The 26,752-nt window shown below is 41.1% G+C and overlaps 1 protein-coding gene across 1 annotated transcript; it reads right to left on the reverse strand.

Annotated features, from left to right (window-relative positions):
• Positions 1 to 19,942: 19,942 nt before the first annotated feature.
• On the reverse strand, positions 19,943 to 21,420 carry LOC121796763. Its single transcript, XM_042195547.1, has 2 exons — positions 20,617 to 21,420; positions 19,943 to 20,470 (listed from the first exon to the last, which is right to left on the reverse strand). The coding sequence occupies exons 1-2, from the start codon at positions 21,418 to 21,420 to the stop codon at positions 19,943 to 19,945; spliced, it is 1,332 nt and encodes a 443-aa protein (XP_042051481.1).
• Positions 21,421 to 26,752: the final 5,332 nt, after the last annotated feature.

Here is a 26,752-nt window from a genome sequence, read left to right on the forward strand (position 1 = left end):
ATTTTCTAGGTGATTACGTGGACTGTTTTGGACATACGAATAAAACCACCTTTCAAGAGTTTCAACTCTGTTTGAAGTTTGAGAAGAAACACTTATTCTGCAAACTTGGCACTCCGACTCGAGGTTGGTGACCACAGTTCTCATTCTCACCAAAACAAATGAATGATGAGTGGAATGAAGTTAGAGTTTGGAGAGAACCTAGGAATCAATTACGGGACAAGAGCTCTTGACGAATGATTATGACAGCAAGTCAGGAAATTGACTCAGAGGTAAGAGTGTTCACTATAAGGCGGACACCCCCAATAGCTCCGCCCTAGTTTTTGTCCATAGCCCCAGTTTTGTTGTCCATAGCCCCAAAATTTTGTTTCCGCTACTATAGTGGACACCTCCAATAGCCCTCAAATTTTATAATCAATTTTAATTTTATAATGTTTCAAGCAATTATGAATAAATTTATCGGTATATTCCACCTGTTGAATCAGAGCATTCCAGGAGTCTCTCTACAAATTGTTCATTTCCGACCACAAATTCTAGTGAGAGAAATTTTGAGTGATGTAAAGTTGGAATGGTGTGAAAATAATGAATAGAATGATGTGTATTCATAGGTGAATTAAAATGAATAAAAAAATTAAAATCGTCCACCGGCGCGGCGGACAGGTCCGCCACTATAGGCGCCGCGCCTATCGCCGCGTCCGCCCCGGAGGAGGCGCGTCGTCGCCCCGGAGTCGCCTGAAGCCAGTCCGCCGCCTACCGCCCCCATTTCGGTGTCCGCCCCGGGGGCGGACACCAACCCCACTATAAGCCGCCCCGCTTCCGCCCCAAACCGCGGCTATAGCCGTGGCTATCCATAGTGGATACCCTAAGCACATCTGACCTCGCCCCTTGATTGACCTTACTTTTTATGTTTGTTCCTGTCTTGATCTTGGGAGCTCTCTCTTGGTGGCTTTAGCTTTGGGCATCTCTATTGGATGTTGTGCTCTCGGCTTGTTTCTCTCCCCGGGGCGGACACCAACCCCACTATAAGCCGCCCCGCTTCCGCCCCAAACTGCGGCTATAGCCGTGGCTATCCATAGTGGATACCCTAAGCACATCTGACCTCGCCCCTTGATTGACCTTACTTTTTATGTTTGTTCCTGTCTTGATCTTTGGAGCTCTCTCTTGGTGGCTTTAGCTTTGGGCATCTCTATTGGATGTTGTGCTCTCGGCTTGTTTCTCTCCTTTTCTCTTGTTGGTTTTGTACTGTTGTCTATGTGTTGGCTTTGATTTTGTATTTTTGTGTTTTTTTTTTGTCATCTTGGCTGTTGAATATTAGCTCGCCGCAGCTTCAGGCTCATGCATTTCTATCATAAAATAACTAGTAGTGGTTATTAGATTTATAGATTGTGAGAATAAAAATAGAAAATATAAAAGGTGTTTCAAATGCTTTATTTATATTGTGGAAAAATAAAACAGGATTAAATAAAATAAGCAACAATTTGGACTGGATTTCTTATCTAGGAATGATCGAGACGAGTTTCCACAATTAGACCACCAATATACCAAATTTATTTAATTGATCAACATATGGCGTTAGTCCTCTTTTATAGAATCATTGTGTCATGAAACTCTCATATATCGTTGATTTTAACTGATAAACAAATAAGTTCTCTCTTTCTCCACTGTATTTGTTTTATCACTTCAATTTATTCTCTCTGCAAATTTATGAACAAAGTATAGTACAATATTTTTAAACATAAAAGAAAATCACAATTTTTGCTCACCATATCAGAGATGATAGACCCTTGATCTATCGGACTAGAGCACCAATGATTTGTAGCGAAACGAAGAACAAAATAAACCCTAGTTGAAGTGCTAGGGGGCGATTTCCGCCAAAACCGGGAATGAGAATAAGTTTATACTTTATTTCTCAATGATTTAAAATACGATAGAATTCTATTATATAGAATTCTAAACCCTAACACATGTCTTGCTAATCAAGAAACATAATTAAAATAAAAGATTACAAAAGATATGGGAAATAAATAAAGACAACTAACTAAAATAAAAGATACGCTAAAATATTGGAGATATCTTCGACGAGATTTGCTAGATCGAGGACCCTATCAACTCTCCCGCCGTTGAAAACCACCTTGCCCTCAAGGTGGGTCATGAATTAAGAACACGAGTGTCTCGTCCAAGGTGGAAATACTCTCAAAATCTCCAGGGTCAAAAATACGAACTCCTTTCATCGCACCAAAGCAAAGAGTTTCATGCCCCCGTCTCGTACGAGTCATAGCGAATGTTGAAGCAGGAAAGAAAGGCGACCATACCCGCTCCTCCAGAAACATCAAACTCTCCATGAAGAACTCCATCGCTAGCGACACCAAGTTCTTCTCAAGGAAAGCATCTGTCAAGCACATGGGCTTAACATCCGTGCCCGGTGATTCAACAGCATGATCCTCAAAGAATGCATTCACAACCTTAGATGAGTGTTCGGCAGCACTAGTAGGGACCTTTCCCTCACGCCCCTCAGAATTTGCAGCAACAATGGGAGAGGCTTTCTCATCCCGCTGTAACTCAGACAAAGTACAACTAGTAGTCGGCTCTTTAAACCTTTTATAATAAAGATCCAACACACCATCATCTATCTTGGAGAGCCGATGCAGAAATATCTCCACCCGAGAAGAATTTGTAATGGCAAGATTCTTATTCACAACGTTGGGTGAGTGAAAAAAAAGACGAAGACTATTAGGTACGGCTTGGTTTGGGAGCCTTCTTGCCACGGAATGCTACGGCCATTGTAGTATGGATCAAGAGACCCGCTGCATCACCGGAAAACCCTCGAATAGGTCGTGCCACACCCTGCAATCCACCGCCATTGTCGGAATCAACGTCCTTTATTTCCTCCATAGCAATGATAGCAGCTTGCTGTCCAGAATCAAATGGGCCATTGAAAATAACATCTTTAGCCTTCGCAACAATATTTTCTGACTCCACTACAATATTGGGAACAAAATCTCTTGCTTGAGGTGAGTCCCAGCTATTTGCCTCAAAACTCTCTTGATCCATGAGCGGCGGTGGTGGCCTGCGCAGATAATATCCTGCAGCCGCACCAGCGACGTTGTGTTGTGGATGTCCTGGCGGTCATCACGGGATGTCCCGGCTGGTCGAGGGGAGGCTCCTTGCACGACAGCCACAGTCTGGCAGGTCTGGTGTAGGGCTGGTCGACGGCCTACGTAATCATCATGTGAATCGGGCTCAAATCGTTGTCTGACATCAATTAAAAATCCGTCCCAACCTTTGCCTTTATTGGTTTCCTCCCAGTACTTTCTCCACTCCGATGCCGGATGATCAAACAAGTATTGGGTTAGGTATAAACGATCATGGAGCGGCATGTACTGTTCATTGTAGTAGTGTTGAATTTTATGAATCCAATCCAGAGCATTGTCGTCGTCAAAGTGAGGGGGAACGACGCGGCGGCGCGGTAAGGGCTCTGCCTTGAATCCCGGCAGCGGCTGTGTGATCGACAGAGGAAGTGTCCAACACCGCGGAGGCTTCGCGACTGGCTGCTGGGCCGGTGGCCGAGTATGCCACGGTGGATGTGGAGGTGAGCGCTCGTCAAGGCTGTTCGGAGGCTCCTCGGTTAGTGTATGACGTCTGAAATTGGCTAGAAATTCGCCATGAGCAGCAACCAGTCGGCGCAAGTCCACGAGGATCTCACGGAGAGCATGTTGTTGTAAAGATTCCTGGAAAAAAGCCATGGAAACAAGCGGTGGCTGCGTGGATGTGATGATTGGAGTATGGATTGAGATTGTGAGGATTTTGTCATGAGTCGTAAGTTTTGAGAGATTTGGATGGAGGAAGAGTAAACAATGGAAGCACCAGTTGATAGGATGTTGTATCCTATCGATCAGCAATAGAGCACTCGAACAATTATGAAGAACAAGATAAACCCTAGTTGAGGTGCTAGGGGGCGATTTCCGCCAGAACCGGGAATGAGAACAAGTAATTAACTTTATTTCTCAATGATTTGAAATACGATAGAATTCTAGTATATAGAATTCTAAACCCTAACACATGTCTTGCTAATAAAGAAACATAATTAAAATAAAAGATTACAAAAGATATGGGAAATAAATAAAGACAACTAACTAAAATAAAAGATACGCTGAAATATTGGAGATATCTTCGACGAGATTTGCTAGATCGAGGACCCTATCAGCGTCTAATGCAGTGAACAACATTTTATGTATTGGTATTAATAATAAAATTATTTTTACTACTACTAATTATTGTAGACTTGTAGTTATATTGAGATTTGAGCTGATTAAGTCTCTTACCATGGATGCCCTAACATAATCTATTTCTATAAAAAAAATGATGTGGATTGGTCCCCTTCAAATATTGCTAGCATAGAATTTACCATTTTATACTAACAAGAACAAATTAGAAATTTTTTTATTCCTTTGCATAATCTTCTATTGGGAACCCTAACAATTTTATTTGGGCCCAAGAAATGCTGGTTGAAAGAAAATAAAAGGGGAAAAAAAGAAAGAAAGGGAGAGCAAGATCTTGTAAAGGGCCCTCAACAAAATGAAAAAGGTATTGAGATTAAGGTTGGTTGCAGTGAGCTGATTTGCCCACCACATAATTTGATCTAATTAAGGTATTCATACTGTTGTAGGAAAGGCAGACTCGACTTACAAAAAGCTAATCGCAATCAAATTTCACATTCGGAAATTTACAATGAATATATAGCAGTTAGAAAATGTTCCAAATGAAGTAATATAGTACTCTCTTCATTCGATGTTAATAGAGTCATTTTTCTATTTTGTTAAATTCTAAATTAATTGAGTCATTTCTTTTTTTGGTAAAAAGTAATTCACCCTTTTACTTTATTCTCTCTTATTTTATTCATCATCCATTTAACACACTATTATTAAATTATGTGTCAAAAAGAAATGTCTCTGTATACATGGAACGGAGGGAGTATGAAAGGAATGTACGTGAAGTGATTGAAATATGAATTTAAAACATATGATTTGGTGTTAGTAATAAAACATACTCCTAGTAAGTAATTTATATTCCAATCGCTATTTCTAAATATTCATTTACGTTAATTAATTTATAATATCATTATGCTTTAATTGTAATATCCCCTATTCTCCCCGAAATTTGAACCCATAACCCAAAATCCAAATCTTATTTCCAGTTTTAAAATTCAACATTAAAACCAAAATTGAAAAGTAGAATGCAGGTAATTATTTGAATATTGTATTTGGGTTTGGGTGGTCCCATTTAATCCACATCACTCCTTAGTTATTTGAAAAAAAAATGGAAGTTCACGTGTAGGATTCAATGTACCATACTGAATTTCATCATTAGCGTTGCAACTATAGTTATTAAGTGAAATAATTATTACGGAGTATTTAACGTGCATTATCAAGATTAAAAAAAAGGTATGTGGGTAAAATATAGGAGTATATAGTATCTTTCTCATACTAAGTTTTTAGACTCATTCATCAAATTAAACTAGTTATCGATACAATTTAACTTCAAAAAATTATAACGTCCCATCACTTAGAAAGCGATCGACATATATAGATCCACCATTGGAGACCACCATGGCCCAAGATTCTTTTGTTTCACTTTTCTATTCCTAATTAAGTTATATCGCTCATTATTAGTATAGTTATTATAAGCGATTGAAATTGTGGTAATTAGGCTTAGATAATTAATCAATGAGCATGCGATAATCTTGATTGTCGTAGATATTGCATCAACCCATATAACTATTTTAGTAGTAGCATGTTTGCATAAAATCACCAAATATTTATCCAACAAGGCAACAATTCAACTTACACTAAAATACATTCTCCGAAAAAATAAAATAAAATCGTAAATCTTTAGTTAATAAGTTTTGAAGGAAAGGTAAAATGAGAAGGAAAATAATACTCCCTCCATCTCATATTTGGAGTCACTTTGACTTTTCTACACTCATTTTATAAAAATAATAATAATTAGTTAAAGTGGATAAATGGTAAATTAAGAGATAGAATAATGTAAACAAGAATTAACAAGTCGGTTTTTCAAGCTACCATGCAAGTTTGGTTTTTTCCTTAGAGCATCCACAACCGTGCTCTTGCCAGCGGCACGGTTGTGGGTCCGGGCGGTACTATTCATGCATGCTCTCTGGCAAGAGCACAACACCCACAACTGTGCTCTTCCGCAAGGACGAGCACAATTAATTTAAAATTCAATTAAACAATAACATTTCCATAATATTAAAATTCATTTAAAAACCACAATAAATATTACAAATGACAAATAAAATTAAACATTACATAATTAAAATCCTAAAAATGAAAAATTACATAATTAAAATCCTAAAAATTAAAAATTACATAATTAAAATCCTAAAAATTAAAAAAACCACTACTCGTTGCCGAATTTCGCCCACATGTGGTTGATTAGGTCTTCTTGTAGTTGATTGTGGATTCGAGTATCGCGCATTGTGTGTCTTGTCTCGATCCTCTGGCCAACCGTCGTATGCTCGCCTCGGCGTGGGGGAGACCTCGTTGTTGAGCTTCCGGCTTCGTCCTCGTCGTAGAAGCTAGCCGCCCTCGGCCCTTCGTCGGCTATAATCATGTTGTGTAATATAATACACGTGAACATGATGTCGGCGATATTATTCACGTACCACAGCCGAGCCGGGGCCTTCACAATGTTGAATCGAGCTTGAAGGACCCCGAAGGCTCTTTCGACGTCCTTCCGCGCTGACTCTTGATGCTGCACAAAAAGAACCCGTCTCGGGTCGTGCGGGTTGTGGAGCGTCTTCACGAACGTCGACCACCTTGGGTAGATACCATCGGCGAGATAGTAACCCATGCGGTATGTATTTCCGTTGATGGTGAAGTCGATCGCCGGTGCTACACCATTCATCACATCATTGAAGAGTGGTGAAGAATAGAGCACGTTCAAGTCGTTGTTGGATCCGGCAACGCCGAAATATGCATGCCAAATCCATAGGCGATAGTCGGCGACCGCCTCAAGGATAAGTGTTGGGCCGCCGCCTTTGTGACCGCTTAAGTGTTGCCCCCTCCAAGCAGTCGGGCAATTCTTCCACCTCCAGTGCATGCAGTCAATGCTGCCAAGCATTCAGGGAAAGCCATGGACTTCTGCAACGCCGTGATACTTTGCCGGCCGGCTGCATCTACACCTGTTTGAAAGTATTCAACACGTGCGGACAATGTGTTGACAATTCGCATGAACAAGCGCTTTGACATGCGAAAACGGCGCCTGAAGTAATCTGCCGGAAACCGCGGATGGTCAGCAAAGTAGTCGGCAACGAGCCTTTCGTGGGCTCCCTCCCGGTCACGATGGATGTAGCGTCGATTTGATCTAGTGCGTTGAGGAGGATGAGCGGGGGTATTCGCCGCGACATATGCTTCGTAAGAAGCACGATGTTGTTCGTAGTATTCTTGTTCTTCGCGCTCCACTTCCGCCATGAGATGAGTGAAATCCATTTGATGTTTTGAGTGAAGGTTGAATGTGTTGATAGTTTGTATAAGAATTATGAATGAGAGATGAATGAGAGATGAATTGATGTGATAAATGAGTGATGAATGTGTGTATTTATAGATGATTTTGGGAAAAAAAATTAAAAAAAATCAAAAAAAAAAACAGGAAAAAAACGGCCATATTTTTGGGATTTGGAAAATATTTTTTTTTATTTTTTAGCATTATTTATAATTAAATACCGATTTAAAAAAAAGTTTGAATGCAACGGCTACGCCGTTGCCCAATCCCGTGCCGCCACGTGTGCGTCCGCTGGCACGGACGTGCTCGATACATCGAGCAGCGCCGTACCAGCGGCGCGAGCGCAGCGGCGGCGGATGGCGTCCGTGCCAGCGGCGCGGATGGCGGTGGCGACGGACGCCGCCGCTGCGCATGCTCTTAGATGCATGCCACGCGCACTGCGATTCTGGATTTCTGGGAAAACCAGCACGAATCTTGGCCAATCACAACACGCGTGTTGCCCACGCGCTAACAACATCAATCGACCAAAAGTAGCCGTTTACCTTTTGAGTTATATTTTTATGAATAATATCACACCTCAAAATCGTTATCTTCTTCTATTACTTCTCATTTCTTTTAAAACTTTTTTCGAAATATCACTTACTCATATGATAGAGTTTGTTTCTAAACATCACGAATACAAATTATTACTTCGTCCGCCCCATAATAGATGTCTGTCATGACCACATCTCCCTAGTACTAGTAAGCGTAACTATTTTGCGACTAAAAATAATCTCATAAATCATGGATTAAACATAAGTGAACAAATCAACTCGAAATAATAGTTTCGAAAGCGAATGGGTACATAGTCAAAAGAGAATCAGAATATCAATACTAAATTCATAGATTCCTAGAACATAGTTCTATTGCAGTGGAAGAGTCCATGACAAAATAGTATGTATGAAGACATACTACTTTGGGCTACCTAACTACTTATTAATAGTCATTTCCCAACACATTCGCCTCATCGTTCACGTTCAACCTGCACGTTAGAAAGAAACATGCAGGGCTGAGTACTTGATATACTCAGTGGACATAGTGCCAAAAATAAGTTCCTTTTAATTTTCAGCCACAATTGAGTGAACACGGGGTTTTTACTTTAAAAGACCCGAGTCACTAAATTCCTTTAACTTCATAAAATTGATCGCGCAATCACATAAACATAGATACCATATCTGAACGTATGTGAACCGGGAATGTGGCCACATTCCATGACCGTCACTGGACCGGCCAACTCGAAAGCTAGCACACGGTCCCCATATGTGTACACTAGTCCGAGTAGGGTTTGCAGCCCTACTAGGACCTGAATTCGATTTAACATGATTGGCATTACCAAGCAGATAGGTAATCGTAAAAGCAATACATGGCATGACAAACATGTTTAGAAAAGATTCACATTTTCATACTAAAATCACGTTTTGAAAAGAATGCCCACCACAGAGCTTAATTCCTTGATTTGAAAGTTCCTCGACTTGGTCTTACTTGACGTGCGACGACGTCCCTTTAGGAAATAAAGTATGATCATTTTATCCCTTTTTCCTTAATTCATAAGAAGTCCTTGAGCATTAATTAAATCATGCGATTAAATTTTATGTAGAGGTTTACCAATTATTCGTTTAACGAAAAAGCGTTACCACTGATGAAAATTATTCAAGCATAAAAATTATCCCGAGGTCTATTCATCATTTCGGGATTATTTAGCGTACTATTTCGTAACATCAATTAATCGGGCATTAGCTAAGGTCCGAGGGTTTAAAAATTATCATCGTGAAATATAATTAGCAGCCCAATCAGCTAAATTCTTGGCCCCAAATAAATAATTAAACCGAGTCGTCCACTTATCTATTTCGTAAACAAGTATTCCACTGTGCTCTGTTAAATAAATGGCCCAAAATAAAAAATGAGGCATTCCTTTATTAATTAAATACTCCAGCCCATGCTTTTAATTCATCCGGCCCATCGAGTAAACTCCCAATTCCATTTCATATATCAGCCTAGGCATGCACAAGGGTCACGAACCGCCGGTTCCGGTTCATGAACCGGCGGTTCACGGTTCAGGAAATGCTTGAACCTGAACCGGCCAGCCTACCTCCCGTCGGTTCCGGTTCCGGTTCAAAAAACCGCCGGTTTTTTACCTGAACCGCCGGTTCCGGTTCATGAATCGGCGATTCAACCAAAATTAAAAAAAAAAATATTTATAAAAATTGATTTTTATATTTAATATCAATTTTTACAAATGAATACAAGAAATTCGTAATAACTCATATATATTTGATGGGCTTGCGAATTTAAGAAACCATTCTTGGTTGTTTCTCTTTTATAGAGACATCCTTGAATGTTTTATGTTCCACTTTCGATGTGGGACAAACTCATTCTTAGTTGTTTCTCTTTTATAGAGACGTCCTTGAATGTTTTATGTTCCACTTTCGATGTGGGACAAACTCATTCTTGGTTGTTTCTCTTTTATAGAGACATCCTTGAATGTTTTATGTTCCACTTTCGATGTGGGACAAAATCATTCTTGGTTGTTTCTCTTTTATAGAGACATCCTTGAATGTTTTATGTTCCACTTTCGATGTGGGACAAACTCATTCTTGGTTGTTTCTCTTTTATAGAGACATCCTTGAATGTTTTATGTTCCACTTTCGATGTGGGACAAAATCATTCTTGGTTGTTTCACTTTTATAGAGACATCCTTGAATGTTTATGTTCCACTTTCGATGTGGGACAAACTGATTCTTGGTTGTTTCTCTTTTATAGAGACATCCTTGAATGCTTTATGTTCCATTTTCAATGTGGGAAAAAATCATTCTTGGTTGTTTCACTTTTATAGAGACATCCTTGAATGCTTTATGTTCCACTTTCAATGTGGGACAAACTCATTCTTGGTTGTTTCTCTTTAAAAGAGACATCCTTGAATGTTTTATGTTCCACTTTCGATGTGGGACAAAATCATTCTTGGTTGTTTCTCTTTTATAGACACATCGAAAGTGGAACATAAAACATTCAAGGATGTCTCTATAAAATAGAAACAACCAAGAATGAGTTTGTCCCACATCGAAAGTGGAACATAAAACATTCAAGGATGTCTCTATAAAATAGAAACAACCAAGAATGAGTTTGTCCCACATCGAAAGTGGAACATAAAACATTCAAGGATGTATCTATAAAAGAGAAACAACCAAGAATGAGTTTGTCCCACATCGAAAGTGGAACATACAACATTCAAGGATGTCTCTATAAAAGAGAAACAACTAAGAATGATTTTGTCCCACATCGAAAGTGGAACATAAAACATTCAAGGATGTTTCTATAAAAGAGAAACAACCAAAAATGGTTTCATAAATTCACAAGCCCATCAAATATATATGGGCTATTACGAATTTATTGTATTCATTTGTTTGTAAAAATTGATTTTAAATATAAAAATCAATTTTTATAAATATATATTTTTTTAAATTCGGTTGAACCGGCGGTTCAAACCGCCGAACCGCCGGTTCACGGTTCACAATTCGCCGACCCTGAACCGGCCCGTGTTAACCGGCAACCCTCCGGACGGTTCAAACCGCCGGTTCCGGTTCCGGTTCCGATAACCGGCGGTTAACCGCCGGACCGGTTCGGTTTGTGCATGTCTATATCAGCCCATTCCTCCAATTTATTTTATTTCCTAAGATAATAATTGGCCAAAATTCTTAATTAAAAACAACCCACACTTTAATTAATTAAGAGGCTCAAAAAAATTAAAGAGTTTAGCCCAAAAATACTCCTTCCTCCATCGTAACTTCTTCTTCCCCACACCTTCACTTTCATTTTCCAATCAAATCCCTAATTCGAAGAGTACAGCAGCGGCACTATCCCCTTCTCACCGGCGAAATCGCCATTCACGCCCTCCTCCGGCGATTTCATGCCCGGAGTGGCCTTTCCTCCTTCAAGCTCTCTCTTTCCCCAATTTATTCTGCTATTTCCAAAATCCCTAATTTAGAAAATGGGAAACTGCGCCTCCATCTTCTTTCTCACGGCTTCTCCGGCGAAATCGCCTTCATCACTCCCCTTCTGACGAAATCAACGGTGAAGAGGAGGCGTCGCCTCGCTCTGCTGCTCCGACTGTTGGCAATTGACACCCAGCTTAGTGGGTCACTAATGTTTTCCCTATTATCACTCTCCCCCTGACTACTAAGATGGGTGTAGAAGTACTCCGATTCAAGAAAATCACAGTTCATGGTCGTGTACATACGGTTAGACTTAGGGTCAAAGCACCTATAACCCTTTTGGTTTACCCCATAGCCTACAAATACACATTTAATAGCACAAGGGGATAGCTTTGTTCGTTCATGTTTCGGTATATGGACAAAGACTGAGCAGCCAAAGACACGGGGTGCCAGAGAAAGGTGTTGGGGAACAGTTGTCTGTAGGGCTAGGATATCGGTTGGTGTTTGGAATTGTAGGATATGGGTAGGTAGCCGATTTAGAAGGTAGGCGGAAGTGGCAAGGGCTTCAGGCCAGAAGTTTTTTGGAACTTGTGACTCGATGAGCATGGCTCGGGTCATTTCTAGTAGGATTCTGTTTTTTCTCTCGGCTACCCCATTCTGTTCGGGAGTGTGGGCACATGTGGTTTGGTGTATCATTCCCTTTTCTAGGATGAACTGTTTCATTTTGGAATTGATGAACTCCCCCCCATTATCAGATCGAAGGATTTTGATGGATTTTTGGTATTGTGTTTGGACAAGGTTATAGAAGTGGATAAAGTGTTCAACAACTTCAGATTTATGCTTCATAAAATATGCCCAAGTCATACGGGTACAATCATCCACAAAGATAAGAAAGTATCTAAAGCCCTGCCCCCCGATTACTGGTGCGGGTCCCCAAACATCCGAATGTATTAAATCAAAAATGGTTTCAGTACGAGAATTACTCAAAGGATAAGAGTTTCTATGGCTTTTGGCCAAAACACAAGTCTCACAATACATGTTCGATTTTGGAATAATATTAGGAAATAGCATTTTTAAATAACCCGGAGAAGGATGTCCTAAGCGTCGGTGCCAAAGCCAAGCTTCCCTGTCAGCAGGCCCGTGAGTTAGCATGGCAGCTCCTTTTTGGGCTATCTCATCCACGTAGTACAGCCCGTTGCTTTCAGTGCCACGCCCAATAATCTCTCCGGTCCTGATATCCTGTAATAGACAGAAGTTTGGTTGCATCAGCAGTGTACAATTTAATTCTCGTGTTACATGGCTTATCGACAATAATTTATGGGAGAGTGAAGGAACATGCAAACAATTAGATAACTCTAAAGTTGGAGAAATCTTCACAGTCCCTGCCCCTTCTACAACTGTAAATTCCCCACTAGCAGTCTGAATATGAGATAAATGAGGTTTATGAGGTTTAGTAATATCCGACTTATCATAAGTCATTGTATCAGTAGCCCCGCAATCAAAAATCCACCTATTAATTTTTTCAGACCCTACAGATGCTGTACACGCAGTCCCAAAATTTTCTAGTACTTGAAACTGATTTTTACATTCAATTGGGGTTGATTTGTATTTTTCAACACAACTGGGGGTCAATTTAATATTTCGGAAAGTGTTTGGGGCAGAATTGAAAGATGAATTGATATGGGGTAATTTTTCGAAATAGCATAAAGGTTGAGGGTTAGGTTGTAAACCTAACCCTAATACCCCGTTACCTCCCGCCGCTTCGTCCATTTCCTCTTCTGGTCGGACCCCTGCAGCGGCGAACTGGGCAACTCCGGCTGTCTTCGGTGGTCCTCCAATCGGTTGTTCGTTGCCCCGAGCGTGAGCAGCCGCATCGCGGTTGCCCCCGGTGGCGGCGTGGTTCGCTGCTCCTCCATCTGCTCCGACAGCCGCGGCGGCGTGTCCCTTGCTCCACGGTGGGCGAGCGGCTGACGGTTTATGTTTCGATTCCCACCATTCCGGGTACCCCACTAATTCGAAACATTGGTCCCTCGTGTGCTTTCGTTTTCCACAGTTTGTACACACTAGTTTGGATCGATCTTCATCCATTCTCCGTTCATCGGGGGTTCGTTGACTCCATCCTCCGTTTCCACTACCGCCGCCGCGGCGTGGAGCATTGGAGTGGTTCGGCCTTCGCGCCGTGAAGAACCCTGCTCCGATTCCATCGGCTTGGGTTCGTCCGTCTGCAGGGCGAAGGATCTCCGATCGAATATCCTCCCTTTTTACTATATTGTATGCTTGCTCGGCTGAGGGAAGTGGCTCCATCTTTAGCACCTCTCTTTTTACTAATTCATACTTATCATCCAATGCAGTGAGGAATTGATATAATCGGTCTTGTTCTGTCTCTTCATTGTAGATTTTGATATCCTCCGGATACTGCATTCGGTTTGGCCGTTTCTGGTCGATTGCAGTCCAGATCTCGTTGAGATCGTTCCACACTTCCTCCAATGTGGAGTTCCCCTGTTTTAAAGTGCTTGCTCTTCGGTGAAGGTCGTAGGTTTGCAATGAATCTCCGCCACTCTTGTATGTTACAGCCAGGCTGTCCCATATATGTTTTGCCGTCGGTTGTTGAGCGACTCGGCTGACCAACTTGGTTTCGATGTTTTGAACAAGCCACGTAAATACACAATGATCGGCTTCCTGCCATTGTGTAAACGTTGGATCTGTTCTTGGTGGTGGGGATGGGACTCCAGTGATGTGAGATACCATCCCCCTTCCGCTTATTGCGTTATGCATCAGGATGGACCATATCGAGTAGTTGTCTCCGTTGAGTTTGAACCCTACTGTCAAGGGTTGAGAATCGGTTCTGTATGTGTTTTTTTCTGGTTTGGTTTCGGGGATTTCTGGTGGTTTGTTGTGCATAAGATTCTTACGCATGAAGTTAGAAAAGAGGCGTGCAAACTCATCCGCTTCGGATGTGTTCTGGCCGCCGGTTGCCCCTTTTTCGGGATCTGACATGGTTTTCTTTCACAGGTTCTTGGTCAAGAGGTTGGGAAGGGATTATGAGCGATGATGATATTGATTCTGAGCTCCCAGAATCGTTGCTGGCTCTGATGCCATGTTAAACGGCAAAGGAAAGGATTTGGGTAAAAGCTTGATTGTTTCTCATTACCAACGTATAGGTTAAATATATGATTACAAGTCTTGTATATGGTAACTAAATCATTGTACTCTATACATGATATAATCAATCCCTTGATATAGGTAATTGATTCTTGATTTATTCTTTCCTAACTTAATGAAATCTTTTTCTTTATTCTAACACTCCCCCTCAAATTGAGTAGTGGGATCCCCGATACTCAATTTGCCAAGAACATCTTCAAGACTCCTCGAACTAACCGCCTTGGTTAGTATATCTGCCAACTGATCTTCCGAACGCACAAATGGGAACTCGACCACTCCCTCTTCAATCTTTTCCTTGATGAAGTGTCTATCCACCTCAACGTGCTTTGTTCGGTCATGTTGCACGGGATTCTCTGAAATGCTTATAGCGGCTTTGTTATCGCAGTATAACTGACACTTACTTGGAGTAGAGTCAATCTCTGTCATCAATTTCCTTAGCCACATGATCTCAGTCAGACCACTCTTTATTCCTCTAAATTCTGCCTCTGCACTAGACAGAGCTACCACCTTCTGCTTCTTGCTTTTCCACGTTACCAAATTTCCTCCAACGAATGTGAAGTAGCCTGAGGTCGATCTTCTATCCACTGGATTACCTGCCCAATCTGCATCAGTATATCCATGGATTTCTAAGCTTTCATTTTTCTTGAACACTATTCCATAACCAACGGTTCCCTTCAAATATCGAACTATCCTCAGTGCAGCCTCTAAATGTTCGGCCTGGGGTTGATGCATAAATTGGCTCACCACCCCTACAGCATAGGCAATATCAGGTCTAGTGTGAGATAGATAGATGAGTCTCCCAACTAAACGCTGGTACCGCCCTCGATCTGCTGCCTCAGCTCCATCTTGTATCCTTAGGCCATGATTTTGCGCAATCGGGGTCTCGACTGGTTTACACTCTAGTAGGCCTGTCTCTGCTAGAATGTCCAAGATGTATTTCTTCTGCCGCAAAAATATCCCTCGCGGTGAGCGGAGGACTTCAATTCCCAAGAAGTACTTCAGATTACCTAGATCCTTCATCTCAAATTCTTTAAAAAGCTTTTCCCTCAAACTCTTTATTTCCTCTGCATCATCACCTGTAATAATCATGTCATCAACATACACAATTAAACAGGTAGTCTTCCCTTCGTGCCTCTTCAAGAATAGTGTATGGTCTGAGTTGCTCTGTCTATATCCATAGCTCTTCATTGCGTCAGCAAATCTACCGAACCAGACTCTCGGTGATTGCTTCAACCCATACAGAGTTTTCCTCAATCTGCATCCTTCACCTACTTTAAATTCATTAGAAAAACCTGGTGGTGCCTCCATGTAAATTTCTTTCTTCAACTCTCCATGAAGGAAGGCGTTTGTGACGTCGAACTGGTATAGTGGCCAATCTCGATTAGCGGCAATGGAGAGTAGTACTCGGATTGTGTCCATCTTGGCTACTGGAGAAAAAGTTTCAGAGTAATCTATTCCATAAGTCTGAGTGTACCCTTTAGCCACCAGTCGAGCTTTATACCTCTCTATACTTCCATCCGGTTTCCGCTTAATGGTGAACACCCATCTACACCCAACTGGCTTCTTTCCGTCGGGTAGTTGACACTTGTCCCAAGTGTGGTTACGCATTAGAGCGTCTATCTCCTTCTTCATGGCGTCTCTCCAATGCTTGTTCCTCATAGCCTCGTCTGCCGACTGTGGGATCTCTTCCTCATCGTAGAGGGCTTCCTCAAATGCTTGAGCCATCTCAGTTAAGTGACCTTTCGCGAGATTCACGATAGAGTATCTCGCCTTTCTGTTGATTCTCTCTGGACTGTACCTCTTCGGTGGTACTCCCCTGTTCGCCCTTGGAGGTAGTATATATCTCCCAGTGTCAGGATCGATTCCCTCAATTTCATCTGTTTCAACCTCTTCAGGTTGGACGTTATCCTCCCCCTGAGTCTCATCCACCACATTAGATCCAATAATCTCATTGACAGGAGCAAGAGTACTTACATCCGATATCAGAAGCGGAGAGTCGTCATCAGGACTTGTGTCACCTGCTGCTTCAGTCTGCACCACATCATTAAGCTAAGTCACCTTCCCTTATTCTCCTTACTTCATTTGATGTTCTAGAGTTTTTAATTTCCTTGGTGCAGTAGCTATGTTGGGGATTTCATCTAATCTTGCTGAAGTATTTTATTCTCTATGTTCTAAGTCTATGCTAGCTTACTGGAATGGGTCCTTCCCCTTGTTTGATTGTTTCACTTGCAACATTAGCTATTGATTTATCATATGTATTGCTCTAGCTATTGTATTGAGGTTTCATCTATACCTCTAAGTTCTCATGCTACATATGTGATTGTCTATCATGATGCGTCAAGGGGTTGTGGGCTTACCTCTAAAAATGACAGTAGCTTGAAACCTTTAACTCTCCAAAATTTTCAAGGTTTACCCCTCCTCTGAAGCTCCTAGTTGCGGTGAAAAGGAGAAAGGTGTGAGCTTGAGCTGAGTGTGAAAAACTTGCGGGAAAGGGAAGGGAAGAGGATAATTTACCTATGGAAAGCAGGGCTGTTGTAAAAAGCTTGCAGAATCCTACCCAAGAGCTCTCTCCCTCTCCTTAAAACATAGTATTTGGCTGATGTTTCGAAAATGTGGAAGGGGTTCATAGTGGTGTGGAGAGAGGGCTTTTATAAGCAGCAAGTAGTGTACTTTGGGAGGAGGAAATGGCTGTCACTGCAGTTTTGTTTTCACTTCGCAGCATATCTCCTACTTGATTCATTTTTGCAGCACTTTAATTTATGAAGCTTGGTATTTTGTTATGGTACTTGGTACTTGGTCATTAAATCCTTTGTTTGTTCTTGCATAAGGTGCCAAGTGAATGCAGGAGCTTCCTCGAGGGAGAGAGGAATGCAGGCTATGACTTTCCTTTCATGGAAGGTCTTTGGTTCCTCTTTGTAAAGGGGGGTTGTCCCTTTCCTTTTGTATGCCCTCAATTTATTTTTGTTCTTTATTGATCAAGCTTTGTTCTCATTTTGCAGGTAGCACAAGGGCTTGGACTGCCGGTAGTCATTCGCGGTGCGGGCTCGCTGCCCCGGGCCCAACGGCTGTCTCGGTTAAGGCCCGCGATGGGGGCAATTTGGGCTTGACGGGCCTTTGGGACCGACTGCGATTCGGGACTAAAGAAGAGGCCCAAAGTGCTCGTTTGAAAACTTACGTTCTGTTCCCTTACTTCTTGTAATTTATTTGAAGTTAGTTGATAGTTTGTTGTCTATGTAAAAGATATTCGAACACCTTTAGTCTGAAATAAACTTTATGTTCCTTTTTATAATTATTATCGAAGTCGTTTTAGTTCGTTTGATTATTACTATAACTTTTAGTGTTGCGAACTAACAACATTATGTACCAACAAAGGGGCAACGAGTTCCATTTAACTCAACGAAACAAGAGAGCGATAAATCTATGGTTCGACATTAAAGATAACGAAAAAAAGGTAATAAAAGGGGCGAGTATTACAATGTCACACTTTCCTTTTTAGTTTGTCCCACAAAAGATGTCACATTTCCATTTTTGAAAAAAGTTTTCTCTCACATTAATATAAAAATTATATTTTGTCTCTCCATATAACACACAAAACAAAACCTACTAAAATCTCGTGCCGTCCCACAAGTGTGATATCTTTTGTGGGACGGATGGAGTATAAAAGCAGGATAAATTAAAGCAAAAAAGAACTACACATTTATGAAATGGTATATTTTCAAGCATTACTCAAAAGTAAAAATTAAAAATAATACTCCCTCCGTTCCTCTATAGTTGAGTCGTTTTTCCATTTCGGGAAGTTCCTCCATAGTTGAGTCGTTTCTAAAAATGGAAAAAATCAGCATATTTAATGGTGATTTAGCTGGTTTAATTAACACCCCTTATCACAATTAATTAAGTTAATTACACAATTAAAAAAACACTCCCCAACCCTAATTCTCCCTATCACACGCCGCATTCCCCTATCTCTCTTGAACAAAAAACGCTCCCCCTTCTCTCTTCTTCATCTCTTTCATCTGGAAACCCTAGATCTAAAATCCGGCCCTCCCTCTGAAATTCGAACACCAAATCAAGGTTCCACCCTCCTATTCTCACTCACAACGTCGATTGTACTCTTCTCTCTCATCTCACGCGTCGTCGATTCAGGGTTGTTCGCCGACCCCAAACAATGCATCGGTCGCACATCGCCAAGGCAGACGATCGGAGACAGCCACGCAACCCCCTCGCCGATGGAGACGGTTGGATTAACCCTCGCATCATTCGTATTCCCGCAGCGTCGCGTGGTAGAGGTCGTATTTCGGCCGGATCTCGGGGAAGAGGTCGTATTCCCGCAGCGTCGCGTGTTAAAGGTCATATTTCGGCCGGATCTCGTCGTAGATCTCGAGATGATGAAGGGTTAATTCACCATCTATGGTGGAACATCTGTCGTTCCTCCATAGGCGAGCCCGCTGGCAGCGTTGGCGACTCTCCGCCGACTGGAGGCGTAATTGGCGGTGAAGGGGGCACCACCCCGACCAGATACATTGCTGGCGGTGAAGGCGGCGCCTCCTCGAGTGGAGTCCTATACGGGGGTGAATGCGATGCCACCTCTATGTCGGATGAAGAATTTAAACGGAGATATTGCGTCACTGAGGCTGGCAAGGCATTGTGGGAGAAATGCAAGGCTGGCGATGAAGGCGATGCCACCTCTATGTCGGATGAAGAGTTTGTAAGGAGATATTGCGTCACCGAGGCTGGAAAGGCGTTGTGGGAGAAATGCATTAATTCCTGATATGGGTGAGATCTTTCTAATGCTTCATTTAACAGAATTGATTTCAAATAGTGATCTATGATCTGTGATTATTGTATGATGGGCTGTTAGTGTATGTCATTGTTGATGTTGGTGATTGTGATTGGGGTTGCTGATGTTGGTGATTGTGATTGGGGTTGCTGATGATTATGAATTTGTTGGTGATGTTGTGACTTTGGTGGCTGATTGTGATTAGGGTTGCTGATGTAGTGAATTTGTTGGTGATATGTGCATTCATGATATGTTGGCTGATTGTGATTGGGGTTACTAAATACAAAATGCATCATTGTTGCAGCATTTACATCCTTTTACAAAACACAAAATGCATCATTGTTGCAGCATTTACATCCTTTTACAAAACACAAAATGCATCAATTGTTGCATAGTGACAGGCATTTCAAAACACAAAAAATGGCATGATATGTGCATTCACCTTCCTTCAATAAATGCATCATTCATGCACATTAACAGTCTATCCAAAAAAACACCATGTGCTTCTTCTATACCTTCATAATCCTAAGGCTTGGGATATTGACTCCAATCCATGATTGCTCCCCTGGTCTCTCAGATAAGCTACTGCTTCCATAACCAGTTCCACTGGAACTTCTAGATTCAGTGGAAGCTGATTTGTCCTCCTTAAATGTGCTTTCCCTATGTGGGGCAGCTTGTATCTGTTCTGACCATGGACTTTCATAATTTCCATGTAACAGCCTTGAAGACTTAGGAAAACATTATCCAAAGTCTCTGGTTGTAATTCATGGAATGATTTCTCAACTGCATTCATTAAGTCATCCACATTATTGCATGCAGTCTGAGTTTGTAGTGACTGTATTGCTCTGAACCAACCCAAGTCATTCACATTGGTGTCAGGTGAGTTATGTGGTTGTTGCACAATTGAGATTGAGAACCCACTTTGTTGTGCAGCTTCTCTGAAAGCTGGGTCATTGTCTTTGATGTGTGGTCTCGCGTTATCTTGTTGTATCTTGAGAACTTTAGTTGCCCCATCTGGCCACTTGGCTATGATGGCAGGTAATATCTGTTCTCAATAATGTGACATGCATAAAATCATCATTTGCACAACATTACACCATTTATTAACACTGTGTCATGAGAATATAGGCTCACTAGTATGTAATGGCTTATGTGCATAAATTAAATGCATTAAAGAGATGCAAACATTACCTTATTGATCAAGCATTCCCTCACCACATCTGTTGTGATACTCTCTATGGGTTTTGTCTCCATAGTGCCTGTCTGCCTGTTTTTACTTGACCTCTTGGCTGCAACTTGTTTGGTAAAGGGAAAAATTCCAATTTTTCTATCAAACAACACTTCACCATGAACACCAAACAATGGTCTACAAACTGCACACATGAACATTATTTTGGATATGAACTTCTTATTTTTACATGTTCTATGAGGTTCTTGCTCTCCTGGAGCAAGATAGAATCTCTGAGTTCCTTTTGTCATGTAGAACCACTTTTCATCAATATGTATAGTGTTGTGCATATTCATGAATCTGATTTTGTTGAGGATTCTGTCAAATTCTAATGATTCAACTGTGAATCTCAGCCGTAACAGCTTGTTTGCAGCTGTTAAGTTGGGTTTAATGGCTGATGTGTGTGGTATAATCAGGCCATCCTTAACCCACCTCCATACGGTTGTTTTTGAACAACCTAAACCCACTGCTACACTCAAGAGGTTGCACCTTTTGGAGAAATGCAAACTCTTTAACAGATCAACATCCAATTGCAGCCTTTTGGGGTAATGCCGCACTTTTTTGACACTTACCAGTTGAACTGATGTTCCTCGTTGTTGTTGTTTCTTTGCAGCATTCCACCACCTTGTACAGGTTTGCCGGGAGATTGTAAACTTCAGTTGTGCTTCCTTAAGTGTGCCACGAGGGGGTACACCGCCCACACACCTTCCGATGATGAATTGGACCACTTGGTTCTTGAATTCTGAGGAATACTCTTGGTGCCCCATTTATGAGCATTTAAAAGACTTCAACAGCCAAGGAAAGCATTTACTCCATTTGTTGGTTGAGCTATTTAATGTTTGAAGTTGGTGGAAGAGTATTTATAGCAGTGAATACACTAAGTGGCGCTAGCTTTCCCCCCTTTGTAAATTGAATTTACTGATACAGCTTCTTTTGAATTCTCTGCATTGTAAATTGAGTGCAATTAATGTGAAGTGCACCTACTGTGTAAGTGGCGCCACATTCATTTTAATTCCCCCCTTGTAAATTTAACACATTGTTACAGTACCAATGGATGAATAAAAAAGAATTTGCTTTCTACTCTACTCTCTAGCATATGTGTTCACTGCTCTCTCTCGAAAATTCATCATCTAAATTTGGGCAGATTTGGTTAATTAACAAAAGAATAACCAATTTATAAATTTGAATTTGTTGTGCATTTAGTGTTTACTTTAAATAAAAAGTTCAAATGAATAATGAAATTCAAAGTCAAAAAGTCCAACTACTTTTTCTACTTTATTCTACTTAATCCACTAAACATCATTTTCTTAGACTCCGTGCCCAAAAGTTCCGCCTCAACTGTAGAGGAACGGAGGGAGTACTAGTACTATCGTAGGAGAAGTGTAGAATCGATAATAGGGTCATTGCATTTGCTGCTGGTTCTTCCTTAATCCCTAGCTTGCTTTCACATTCAACTCTTCCCCACATGCAACAATCATGCCCAATCAGATTTTAACATAACTCTTAAGGAAATATAGATAAATTCATTAGTAATGATATGTACTCCCTCCGTCCGCGAATAGGAGTCTCATTCCTATTCGGCACGGGTTTAATAAATGTTAAGAAAAGTGAGTAGAAGAAAGTTAGTGAAACATGGGTCCCATTTGTATATAAGTATTAGTTTTAAATAATATGTGAGTGGAGTGAGTTAGTAGAATATAGAGCCTCTTTACCAGTTATAGTAATTATGAACCGGAACTCCTATTCGCGGACGGATCAAAATGAAAAATCGGGACTCCTATTTGCGGACAGAGGGGTATAATGCAATAATACAGTACTAGGTAAAAATTGAATATTATATTGTCACTTTCAAGGAGAGGTGAGTTAAAACAAACCTTGTAAAGCTGATTTTGCTGTATGAAACTACCAAATTAATGATGTTGCAAGAAAGGTTATTCAAAAGAAAAATGTAGTTGTGGGTAAATAATTGTAGTAGTTTCATAGGCATTGCAGATTATGATGAGCACTCAATGGGAATAAATAAATGCTCTACGCCCCTTTTGTCCATCTTAAATATTTTGATCAATGCTCTATATGAGAAGGGAGATAATGATAAATATCAAAACAAACCCAAACACATGAAATCATGAGATCCTTCTCATTTATTTCTTCTTCTTATTTGCAAGATAGTATTATGATATAAATTACTCCTAGTGAAGTAATGATAGATAGGCTACTGTTTGCGAGTAAAAAGAAAAGTGGTTTATGGCTTTATGTTAAGAAGAGAAGTAATGATTAGAAAGCTTTTTGCCTTTTAGACAAAATTTATAACAAAAGGAAAATCTCATCAACTTAACCAATTACTAATTCCTTTATCTTTCGTTCAAGAGAGGATTATTTTTCCTATACTTATTAAATAGGGAGGCCAATACTTGTGTCAGAGGATAATTAAGTTGTCAATATTGCAGATTTAATTATTGGAGTAACAAATGTGCAGCGTAAGATTATTATTTTAGAGGCACACGTGAAAATTGGTTATATATTGGGCCATAGCAATTGAAGAAATAAACATTTATTTGTATAATAAGCTAAAAGCAAGCCCAAAAGGATACATCAAAAATCTTAAATGTATTATTTATTTTTGCGGTATGTATATATACATTAAAACATTTTAGATACATAAATCTCGTTTCCCCTGTTTCACTCAAATTTGTTGATTTAAAAGTTTGTCCGATGTTTTAACTAAATATTAAAGGTGGTTATTGTCATTTTCTCCACGTTTTGACTTACGAGGGTGATTTGTAATTTGTGAAAATCTGTTATACATTTAATCATATATTATCATTTACTAACCTTTATATAATATTTAATTAAAAATGAATGCAAAATTAAAATGATAATTGTGATACTAGAAATTATAGAAGTAGCACTAAGAGCATCCACAGCGTCCGCCCGATGGCTATCGTCTGCCACTGTAGCTAGGCATGCACAAACCGAACCGGACCGCCGGTTCACAAACCGGAACCAGCGCCGGCGGTTTGGCGGTTCAAGCGGGCTGGTTCAGGTTCAAAAAATCGTGAACCGTAACTGGCGGTTCAAAACCACCGGTTCGCCGGTTTGAACCGGCGGTTCAGCGGTTCCAACTATAGGATTCCGGCTAGGGTGTAGGTTTTCAGGCTAGGTGTGTGGAAAAACCGGCGGTTTCCGACGGTTCTGGACCTTTTTCAGGTGGCAATGTATAGGTGTCAATGTGTAGGCCTGAAAACCAGCCAGAAACTGGCTGTTTCCGTCAAAAACAGTGGACTGAACCGCCGGTTCAGTCCGAAACCGCCGGTTCAGAGGGTAATACGGCCGAAATTTGAAATTTGAACACTTTTTTTTTATTATTTCTTCCAATTTTACTACTATAAATACCCCACTTCCCCTCAATTTAGTTATGTAGAAACAACTCCTTCGCCGACTAAGAGTATATATACTTATAAATTTATTGTTCAGAACTTCAAGTCTTTTTTGTAATTTGTATATAGCTTCGTTGTAGACTAGTGGTCTCGTTGTATTTAAATTTTTTATTTAAGACTTCAAGTTTTTTGTGATTTGTAATTGTTGTAACTTGTAATCTCAATAAAATTGCAATTTTTATCGTGATTTTTTGAATTTTATTTACGCACATTTCATAGATAAATAAATAAGAAAATGAAAAAAAAAACTACGAACCACCGAATCGGCCCAGAAACGGTGGTTTTTGGCCGGAAACAGGCGGTTCTGAACCGCCGCCTGAACCAGCGGTTTTTTGAACCGGAACCGGAACCCTTGGCGGGTCGGTTCAGGTTCATGGAAAAGTTGAACCGTGAACCACTGGTTCCGAACCGGAACCGGCGGTTTATGAACCGTGTGCATGCCTAACTGTAGCTATGCGGACGATGCCCGGTGCATCGTCCGGGCCCTATACATCGTTCCCGGACGATGCAACGCGTTTTTCTTTTTTTCCGAAATTTTGTCTATTTAAACCTCATTTCTCATTCCATTTTTCACACTAAATTTTCTCTCCCATCTCTCACTTTCCCCACACGCCAATATTTCTCTCCCAATCTTTCTCACTAAAAAAATGAGACCCGGCGACGACTGGAGTACCTCGGAGGGCATTACTCTGGCCTTGACTCGGGCTTTATTCGATTGCGTTCATGAGGCTTCGGCGGAATGCTTGGCCGAAATGGAGCGCAAAGCGGCGGAGCAGGTCCAGGCGGTGCAGATCCCGAGGCCGATTTGACGTCGGACGTTTGTTCGCAGACTATTTTGACCAGCAACCACGGTGGGGCCCGACTGTTTTTCAACGCTGTTTTAGAATGCGGCGAGATCTTTTTCTCAACATTGTCCAAATGTTGGAGGCAAGTGATGAATACTTCCAGTATCGAGAAGATGGCATCGGAAGACCCGGACTTACGCCGTTGCAGAAGTGCACGGTTGCGCTCCGGCAGTTGGCCTACGGCACCACGGCGGACATGTTCGACAAGTACCTTCACGTCAGGGAGACAACTGGCCGCGAGTGCCTGAAGAATTTTTGTAGGGGAGTTGTGGATGTTTATAGCAACACATATTTGTGAAAGCCGACTGCTGAGGAATGAGGAATGTCAGGCCCTGATGATGAAGATGCACGAGACGGCGCACGGCTTTCCTGGAATGCTAGGGAGCAATGATTACATGCACTGAGAGTGGAAGAATTGTCCAACGGCGTGGAGAGGCCAATTTACTAGTGGATACAAGGGCAGCCACCCGACGATGATCCTCAAAGTCGTCGCTGACCATCGCTCTGGATTTGACATGCTTACTTCGGTGTAGCGAGGTCGAACAACGACATCAACGTCCTCAACTCATCCAACCTCTTCACCGAGCAATGCAATGGCAATGGCCCGACCATCGAGTTCACTGCCAACGGACGCTAATATCATATGGGGTACTACTTGGCCGATGGCATATACCCAAGATGGCCTGTTTTTCTGAAGACGATCAGCTGTCCAATGGGTGACAAGAGAGTTTTATTTGCGCAAAAGCAAGAGGCTGCGTGGAAGGATGTGGAGCGGGCATTTGGTGTACTCCAAGCACGGTGGGCAATAGTGAAAGGTCTGGCGCGTTTCTGGTACAAGGAAGTCATCGTCGATGTCATGTATGCGTGCATCATCTTGCATAACATGATATTCGAGCACGAAAGTGGAAGAGTCACCGATTGGGGCGATGATGAAGGTGGATCTAACTCCAGCACGGCGACCCCGCCCCACGTTCGAGGATTACCGATGGGCTATAATGAGGTTCTATCTAGACAGACCTCAATGCGCAACCAACAAGACCATGCTCAGCTCATGAACGACATGATTGAAGAAGTTTGGGACCGTAACCACCATTGATAATTTGTAGTTTTTTTATTTCGTACTGTAATGTTTGAATTTTTAATGAAATGAAGTTTTTTTTCTAATTTTTGTAGTGTTTTAAATATTCAAATAAATAAAATGCTTATGACGAACTATAGGGCATCCCATTGCAGATGAATGAGTAGGAGGATAAAATGTTGATGTAGCGAAACTATAGTGCTCCCAATCGTGGATGGTTTTAGTGATAGAAATTGAGTGAAGCAGGAAATGATAGCATAAAATTAATGGATGCAAAATTAGGGTAAGAAACAAAATAGATATAGGGAGAGTGGGTGTGATGATTACAAATAAGCAAATACCGAGAATGCCCATGTGGTGCCAGGTAGGCCATGACGACCCCCCAAAATAGACCTAATCATTGTATCAACAACATTAAAATCGTTGTATGATTATACTCTGTATTTTTGTGTTCCCTAATTTTCAACTTTTTTGCACTATATATATTGCCCCCCTGTGGCCAAATTTTATGTCACACACATTCTCTTCAGAGAAATTAAAAGGGTCTTCAGTCTTCTCCTCCAACAATTCTTCCTCCCCTTCCAAAAGGTGATCTTTATTGAAAACCTACAAGGGCAAGATAGAGAATATTATTATTATTCTTTCACCAACGAAGTTATGCAATTTTTCTAGTAACCTTGATTTGTTTCCCACCAACAAACCAAAATTTTAACCACTCTCTCTGCATGTTCATGAACAC

The sequence above is a fragment of the Salvia splendens genome, chromosome 3, assembly GCF_004379255.2.
Source record: "Salvia splendens isolate huo1 chromosome 3, SspV2, whole genome shotgun sequence".
Classification (NCBI taxonomy): Eukaryota; Viridiplantae; Streptophyta; class Magnoliopsida; order Lamiales; family Lamiaceae; genus Salvia; species Salvia splendens.